At 42.4% G+C, this 9,273-nt stretch overlaps 2 protein-coding genes across 2 annotated transcripts; one reads left to right on the top strand and one right to left on the bottom strand.

Moving 5' to 3' along the window:
- Positions 1–1,093: 1,093 nt before the first annotated feature.
- Positions 1,094–1,561, bottom strand: SARC_02886 (hypothetical protein; the record flags this gene model as incomplete). The annotated part of the gene is made up of 1 exon (XM_014303331.1): positions 1,094–1,561. The coding sequence occupies one exon, from the start codon at positions 1,559–1,561 to the stop codon at positions 1,094–1,096; it is 468 nt and encodes a 155-aa protein (XP_014158806.1).
- Positions 1,562–2,671: 1,110 nt separating this feature from the next.
- Positions 2,672–3,166, top strand: SARC_02885 (hypothetical protein; the record flags this gene model as incomplete). The annotated part of the gene is made up of 1 exon (XM_014303330.1): positions 2,672–3,166. The coding sequence occupies one exon, from the start codon at positions 2,672–2,674 to the stop codon at positions 3,164–3,166; it is 495 nt and encodes a 164-aa protein (XP_014158805.1).
- Between the last annotated feature and the right edge of the window lie 6,107 nt (positions 3,167–9,273).

Here is a 9,273-nt window from a genome sequence, read left to right as displayed (position 1 = left end):
TTCCGTGCCCTTCACTACGTTCCTTTTCAGAGGTGTGCATTTGTACATGAATCCTGCTCATGCCTTCAGCAGACTATGGTGCCGTATATCCTTCGATGAAATACTTGTCGGGGTTCACCCTACACTCCTTGGGTGCTACTCCAACCTCCTAGCGGAGTCACATCCTTCTTCGGCGACATACTTTTGCTCCTTAGAGAGCTCCACCGCTCTCGCTTTACTCACCTTCCTTTGCTAATCTCACTCCCTTGTGCAGCTGCATGTGCCGTTGCGGTAATCGGTATGTAACTGCCTATTGTCGGCCTGTCGTGCCCTACGGACCCCTCTGTTTACCTCTAGATCCTGCTTGGTACTTTCTTTCGAGCATCTCTAACACAAAGTTTTGCTTAGACAAGTAGTTCCTAGTGCCTCTGTGGATTCTAACTGTGCATTATACAATTCTTACCTCGACATCCCCTAGTTTACCAGATATCATCCTTGTCTATGTACTGTAACTTCTAAGGTGGTTCTTTGATTTACAGTAAGACTCAAATTGTACTATTAGTCCGTATCGTTCCAAGAGCCTATTGCTAACCTCTTTGTTCAATGTACCTGGGTACCATTTAAATATGTACATACTCTCTTCCCCTTCGATCTCTCAATTTCGTCAAGAAGAATCTCTCATACCACGTTAGTAACGCACTATGCTTATGATATCATGATATACATCTATAATTGTTTACGCTGACTTGTTCTTTGTGTCCTTACTTGCTTTCTAACCTTCGTTTTAGTCTCTTTCAGTATTTTCTAACTGGGACATTGCGAACTACCTAACTCTTCCTTTTGTCTATGCCTAGAGGAAGGGCGTATTTCTTGTAGCATTATATATACTTGCCCCATCTACCGTAGGAGCAACATTCCTAATTCTATTCCCGATTGCTTCTATGCATACAACCCCTTAGATCTTACTCTCTATATACACTGGTTCCATTTCTCTAATGCAATTTCTACTGAGCATCCTCTAACAAAAAAAATAATTACAGAATAGGGTTCTAACTCGATATCTAACCCACAATTTCATCCATACTATTTGTTTCTACAACATATAATCACCAAACTACTTTGTACCATCGTTTCTACTTAACTGATCGTCTGGCTGGACCCTCGTCTTGGCCGTTTGGCCCTTCGTGTCCTGCTCATTTCGTTCTTGTACTTCAGATGTCTGTTCCAGATTCGATTGCTTCTTGGGTTCGGTCGTGGGCTCCTTGGGTTCGGTCGTATTGTCGTTGTTTGCCCCCGTTCTTGGAGCCACAGTAAAGTTAGATACCTGTCTAGGAAGCCTGAAACGTTCGAGCTGTCTAGCCATACTGATTCTATTGAGCCTGAAGGGTCCATTGTTCACTTCAGATTCCTTTTGCTGATTCCATCGGTCGTGCTGATCGTTCGGTCTCGGCGTTTCTTCCTCATCGCTGCCACTACTCGACATCAATGATGGCCTTGTGGCACTAGCGTCACTACTTGTGTACCCACTATCGTCTTCTACCGCGGGTAGATTCTGAAAGATTTTGTCATTTTGTCGCGCCATCTTACTTCCGCTATTATAACAATCGGTGTTCTCTTTCTTCGTTCGTCGTATTCCTGTAGAAAAATGTAATAAATTTCATTCAATTATTATAAAGTAGCCTATTTCCTAATTATTAATAAACTCACAACTTCCATGGTAAGTTAAAAATGTGGTAAACGAACTCTTAAATAACTGTATCGCAACATTCTCCCTCCGTAGAGAGGGAGACGTTGTTCATTTATTAGTAATTGTAAAATTAGTGACTCTTAAAGTGAGTCATAAGTCATGTGCTGTAATAGTCAGCAAAAACCAAGTTTATTAGATTATTCTGATAAACTGTTAAAAACTATAATAACGAAAATAAACAACTAAAACCTAAGTACTTGTATTCTGACCACAACTTATTTGATGTCTATGAGCAAGTTTGCCATGACTCTCTGAAATTGTACTGTGAGTGAGTGTAGGCCAAACGGCGCTGGCTTGAATGAGTATTGCGCTCCTCTCCACAAGAATGTGAAGAAATGTTGGCTTGCTTCGTCTACAAAAGAGTGGCAAAAATCTCCGTGAGATCTAGCTATGAGAAGGATTCCTTGTAGTTGTGTAATACCTCGTTTATTTTTGGCAGCACGAATTATCTTGTTCATGTTGGTAATTGATCTCGCGTAAGTCTTAACATGTTCTTACTTTCTTGAGGAGACCTGTTTGTTCATGTTCCCCTGTTGATAATAAGCATAATTGTACTGTTGTAGTCAGGAAGTCCCTGATAGGGTTTATTTAGGATTATGGTTTATTTGATATTTGAGTTTTATTAAAGACTACATTTTGAACTGGGTTTATCCAATCAGGTTAAAACTGATTAACGGAAAATACATGACCAAAATGATAGTCGCAGGATTTAGTTCAATAAATGAACAACGTCTCCCCTTGACGAGGGGAGTACGTTGAGATACAGTTATCCTCAACTACTTACTACATTTTTAACTGACTTAGATGTTGTACATTAATTGAGCTTATCCTACATAGGAAAAGAAGATAATAGGAACGAGAGGTCCACAGATAGAAGTAGAATTATTTTTTTATGACACAAAGAAGAGAGAAAGTCCTAGGCATCAGTAGACATCAGCAACTGAAATGAAGATTTCCAACACGACCGAACCATTGTTAAATGACACGGATAGTGGATTTATTAGTAGCGATACAAGCGATAGCATGCCCGCACTTCTACTAAACAGCAGTAGTGCTTCAGAACATGAAATGACGGAGGGAACCGTAAGAATACAGGGGCAGGCGAGCCGTGTGGGTCAACACAACCGTAGAATACAATCTCATGTACATCGACAGGTAGACAGGTTAGATGAGAGGGGAAGACGACTAGAGGACATAGAAGTTAGCAGTCAGGAGACCCAAAGGACATCAACGATAGATAACACAACGGAGAATCGATTCAGAGAAAATGTTGTGTGGGAACAAGAGAATAGGAATCCGACGACCACATTGACATGGACTCTGCGGACCATGCCGCGACAAGAGGAGCGCACGGAGCCATGGGCATCGATACCGGAACGAGAGTCGACTCAAATCAAGAAGGATATCCAGAAGAATAAGGAGGATTTGGACGAACTGTAGACGGTATTAGAGGGTCAAGGAAAACAAAAAAAAGTCAGGTAGGTGTATACGTTTGAGCATCGCCATGGCAACGAGCACGAAGTACACGTGTGTACAGGCCTCCAAAAGGTACGTAAGAAATCGGGTACAGGAATAAGAGAGAGAGGCATGATATGGGATAGATACTTAAGTAATCATGTGTAAACTAACTAGGTTATTAGTAGAAGACATATGTTTGCAAAGAAATGACATGCACACGTATACACTAAAGGAAGATGCACATGCAATGACAGTCATACAGCAAGTTCGGGTACATAAGATAAAAGATACAAAAACAATAGGAGTGGCACGACGCTACATAGAACGATAGGGTGTGTGTACACAGTACTAAATTGAGTACACGAGGGAGTGAGAATTGTAAATGTGCATATGAATAGTCCGACCAAATTCGTCGATTTCAATGTGAATATGAATATACCGTATGAGTTACGGTAGACAAGTGTGGTGTGAGAACGTGCAGCACCAAGACACAGCGACGACGAGGATAGGCAGCAATCTAGCCAACTAACTAGGGTCAGAGCCAAAAGTGAAACGGGTGAACGTGGGTAGCAAAAAAAAACATGTGTACGGAACGATAGAGCAAGAACATGAGTAGTAAAGAACCCACAAAACGAGTAATGGCATGGGTTTCGAGAGTACGGAGTTGGTCGGAAGGAGTAAAGAGCAGCCGCAAGGATAACCGGGGTAGTTTGGAGCACGAGGTTCAAGTGTGGACGATGTTAGTGCAACAAGACCAAGGCAGGGGTACAAAAACATATTGATGAGAGAACGGTTAATGGGACTTCGAGTGATTTGTAGGCGTGAGATGAACAGTCGAATGCCTATTTAAGTCAGAAGAAAAAGAAGTTGAAACAGATTGCTATCAATAGACAAACACAAGTTTACTTCAACCATGGCTAACGTTCGACAGAGTCGTCGGCAGCAACAGCTATCCCCAGAACAACGTGAACGGGATGACATCCATCAACGTGGCTTCCTAAGCGGATGGAGAAGTGTCGGAGGACTTAGAGTCAGAACGTTGAACTAACCAAACAATACTCCAGTGGACACTAACAGCACAACAACAACGCGACGGGCTAGACTAAACGACGTATCCCCGAACTAATGAGAACACCACATTCGACGTCGCAGGCTCACTACCAGGAGGGGACAACTCCTCGAGAGGCATGAACGGTGTTTGCGTCGACTGTGACGAGGGAACACACCTTCATCATCGGACAACATCGAGTTCCGCATTAGAGGAGCCGACAATGTCCGTCATGGGTTAGGGGACACATCGTCGGATCAGGACGAAAGCGATACACAACAGGAAACGATATCTCGTCAAAAGGTTGCAAAGAAACAACGTAGAGCTACACAGAACCCTCACGGGAGGGAGGCACTGGATAGTCGACGTGACAATATGGACACATCTTTATAAGCACAACGTCAGAGGCAACATTTTGTACGAGAAGCTATGAATGACAGTCTACCGTCACACAGGATGCTTGAACGCACACCGTCGAGTCAAGCCACGTCATCGGAGAAGCGTTGATGCTTGGCTCAGCAGGCCACACCTCATACACCAGACAGAATAGCGGCGGACCGCCAAGCCTTGCACGCGCGTATGCTCAAATTGTCGGAGGATTTATGTAGTGCAATGGAAGCCAACAACTTGCCACGAGCGGAGGCACTAAGAGGTGTACTCGAGACATTAAGAGCAACCCATGACTCACGACCGGCGAACAAACAGGAACCACGAAAACCACGTAGTTGGCCGGAGTGGCCCTCGAACTGGTATAACCTCAGCAACATTATGGAGCGCGACACTCAAGGGGCATTGCGAGAAGCCCGTAAGAATGCGCAGATTTCGGGTCTTGACGAAGCATAGAGTCTTCGTTGGTTTTATAAAGTGATAAGCCAATTTGAAGCAAAAATAATCTACCTAAAAACCCTAAACCCTATATAAAATCTAATCACCAACGTTTAGTTGCATGGACACCAGAGTTCCAAATAACACAAATCGACCTCATATTTCGCAAATTAAAAAAAGGACACCAGAAACTCAGTCGTTCGTCCCATGGTTGAGGTACTGCCTCACATACGATGCGTATCGAACGTGTTATCTCCTTGTGCCGACGCTCCATTGCCCCCAGCACCTGTGATCTGTAAGGTGGTGATACTTTGTGAAGTATACCCACTGCCTTGACAATGAGGGCGACCATGTTGTTCGTAAACTCATTACCCTGATCTGTCTTTAACTTGCGAGAGAAGCCACGTTTGCCAAAGATAGACAACAACATCTGCGCGGTGGTTTCCTTAGTCTTATCGGGTGTAGCACGTAAGATCGAATAGCCGGAAGCCACATCTAATACACGGAGGACAAATTTATTCTGTCTTGTGGACGTTACCGGCATTGGATTATAGTCCACCTGAATGTGATCCCAAGGGTACTTTGCATCAATTCTATCATCAGATGGAAGCCTTTACGTAGAGTATCCTGGCCCAAACACTGTACACACTGCCGTTTAATTTCGGTAGCCAGTTCTAATGCCCCCGGCCAGACATGGCCGTTCTTTTGTAACTGTTGGACAGTATCGGCAGCGCCGTGGTGGCCTTGCTCATGCTGTGCCTGTATGAGGTGTGTACGTCGTTGTTGTTCCATCGGTGTGGCATTCGCAAAGGTCGGTTGTGCTCCCTCACTAGATAACGCTAAGGAAATCTCTCGTGTCGTATCCAAAAACTGATGGTATGGTGTGTGTCGAGGTTCGGCATAGCCCAATCTTTGTGTAAAGCTCTCGGCGAGCTGGAAACCTGACGGCGGCCCCACTCGTTCAACGACCGTATGTCCCCACGTCGTCTTTCCACAGGCATACTTCGCGTACTTTCGAAATGTATACGGGGTCCGGGGTACTAACATTGGCTCGATGTGTAATAAAGATTTGAAAATGTCAAACCATGATACGCGAGGTGTCCAAGGTAAGCACTCCGTCGCTGTAGCCCCATCCGCTTTGATCTTCCGAAGCATGCGATGTATCAACCTCCACGGCGGATTCATCCATCTGTCAACGAACGCCCAGTTATGATCAAATGCACCGTCGCGCTCGTTCTTTGTCCAAAACCTAGGAAGCTGTGCGTTATGAGGTGCTGCGAACACGTCTATGTTGCTGTGTTCAAAGATACGCTGTGCTTGTTCGAAGTAGCTGGGAAAGAGAGACTACAGTAGTAGACGTATTTCTATATACGTTAATAACGTTTTACGTCGTCAGCCCGAGAGTAATTTGGGACTTGTTCTCAATTAATATAAGTATAGGTGGGTCAGCCCGAGAGAACGTAAAAGTAATTTGAGACTTCTTCTCAGATTATTCTATTTATAGAATACAAACCACCGGCTAACCGAGAGCCGAGGTCCGAGACTGAGTGTAGTAACAGAAAATATGATATATTTATTTCTAGAAAATATGTCCGGGTGCTAAAGTGTTCTGCATAAGGTTTTAGGGTTTTTTTGTTCTAGTCTCTAGCACTATGGCTTGTATTTTGGATCTTTTGGTTTTATGTTTTTCCTAGCAATTTCAGGGCGTATTTTCATACTGTTTGGACAGAAATTCCTAAAATATGACAAATTTCCTGGAAAAAAAATGCGAATTTACTACCCTATGAAAACCAGGAACCAAATTGTTCCAGGAAGGTTTGCAGGCCCTAACCTCAAACCGTTTTCCGTTGAAACTTGTTTACGTTAAACTTTTATTTCATATGCGGTCCTTTGTATGCACATAGGTACAACTCGCGGGTCTAAACATTTAAATGTGTACCATGTTCACGATACGAACCAGTCCTATAAAAGAACTTAGGTAGACCCTTCTGATCACATTATAACCGTTATAACGTTTAAAAAATGATCAAATATGCGATTACGTTCAACTTCTATCCGTATCCCCATAACGTTATTAGCCTTGCCCATGATATTGATGTAATGGTGACGATTCTCGAGTCTCGTCACTATCTCGGAATTTTCAGCTGTGATTTTCAGTGATACCGTGAGATCGTAATAGCAATATATAAATACCATAGCGACATAGCCTGCCGAATTATTTACGTACAGTCTTTTTTTCAAAGAGAACAAATACTGTGTGCATGTACTACAAATTTTGTTATAAATATTTAGCAATAGCCCAGTTAAAGTACAAATAGCTAGTAGAGTACTCCTAGTTAATACTAGAACAGATAATCTGTGTTTTTTTCAATAGAATTCTAAAAAACCTTTTTCAAAAGAATGCTCTACTCTAGAAGAGGAGTAGATGGATAGTCCACCAGAGTCGTCTTGTTATTTTATAACTTTATGTACGTTACAGTAATTGAAAAGACTCCTGTCCGTGCGCCTGAGGGCTGAGGAGGTCTGAGGCCTGTGAGGCTGAGCTGACTATTTTTTTGGGAAGTACTATTATTTTGTAGCCAAAGTGTTTGTCTATAAAAAAAAGTTAATACTTTTTCGACAATTCACATACATACGTAGCCCTCTAAATCTTTTTTTTATAAATAGGCATATATAGTGATGTACAAACATACATACACACTTACATTGTTTTTTTAATTTTAATTCTGTACGTAAATAAATAAAAACATAAATATTTCCAAGTAAAAAAGATAGGAAGTATTTAGATACATAGTGAAAAAATAAAGTTGAGTTGACGTCTTTCTATAATAAACTAAAAATATAAAAACAAAAGAACAGGACTCATTTTTTTTACCAAAGAACTAAAATAAAAATATTTTTTCATTCTTCTTGTGAATTTTGAATTTTGCACTTCTTGATTTTCAAATTTGTCCTGCGGACTCGGAGTGCGGACTGCGGAGTCGCGGACAAACGACAAAATAAAACTCAATACTGAATAGATACAGCCTGACGTCTGTACTATGTGGAGGGTAGACTGTAGACTGTAGACTGTAGACAGCAGACCCCTGTATTCCTGTGTAGACACTGTAGACTGTAGTGCGTAGAGTGTAGAGACCAGAGACTAGAGACTCGCACTAGAGACTAGTAGTGTGAGAGTGTAGAGTGAGTAGTCAGTAGACTGTTACTATTAGTACATGTTTAGAGCCTACTACTCTAGAGTAGAGACTAGAGTAGAGAGTCTCTAGTTCTCTATTGAGCACTAAAGTTGCTCTACGATCTTAGAAGTCATCCGGTAGAAGTGAACTGGTCCTCACATCCACATTACTCTATTATTTATACTTCTGGTTTTTACTCCTCTGCCCATTTGGGACTCCAGATAAATAGACACTAGTCCAGTTTTACTGGCATAAAATGTCAAGTAATATTCAATTAATAAAACAGTCTCTCAGGAATAAAGCTTTTATTGGTCTTTATAGGTTATGGGCACTATCTTTTGATCAAAAAGTTGTACCAACTTCATTATATTTGCTATGTCCGACTCAATCTCAGGCGAGAGCCGTAAAATCCGATGGTTCAAACTTCTTTACGATGGATCGAACTATGACAAGTGGTGGGCACATCTCATTGCCAATACAGAATACAAGGACGACATTGAAGGTGTTCTACGTTACAAGCACATCGAACGAGAAATTCTTGCCAAACAACTTAGCACCCCAATTCATCAACGTACGCCCGCTGCTGATACTGCTAAGATCGAAGGCATCATTTGTTTTCGCCGAGAAACCAAGACAAATGGTACCTATCTCTTGGCCAAGTCCCTCTTACTCCGATCACTTTCTGAAGACGTTTTGGATTCTCTCACCGCCAAAGACTCTGTGAAGACCCCTGGGCTCTACTCATCTAACTTTGTCGTCCCTTCGAGAACAACTCCGTCACCATCAACAATTTCATCTCGTTCGACTTTCTGAAATCCTTCTCCCGCACCGACGATGACACACTTCGCACCTGGTGCAAGCGTGTCACCTCAATTGCTACCATGGCCTCTGAAAAAAAAAAACACGATTTCCCCGCTGTTTTTGTTCAAGGCATGTACATCCTCATGATGTCCCCAACCATGATCATATCTCTTCCCTCTTACTTTGTGAATGCCTTTAACGCTGGAACAAGTTCAGCCCCGGGATACACGACGCTCCAT

Source organism: Sphaeroforma arctica (assembly GCF_001186125.1).
Source record: "Sphaeroforma arctica JP610 unplaced genomic scaffold supercont1.136, whole genome shotgun sequence".
NCBI classification, from domain to species: domain Eukaryota; class Ichthyosporea; order Ichthyophonida; genus Sphaeroforma; species Sphaeroforma arctica.
Note: the sequence above shows the minus strand (reverse complement) of the source record. Positions and strands in the feature narration are given on the sequence as shown.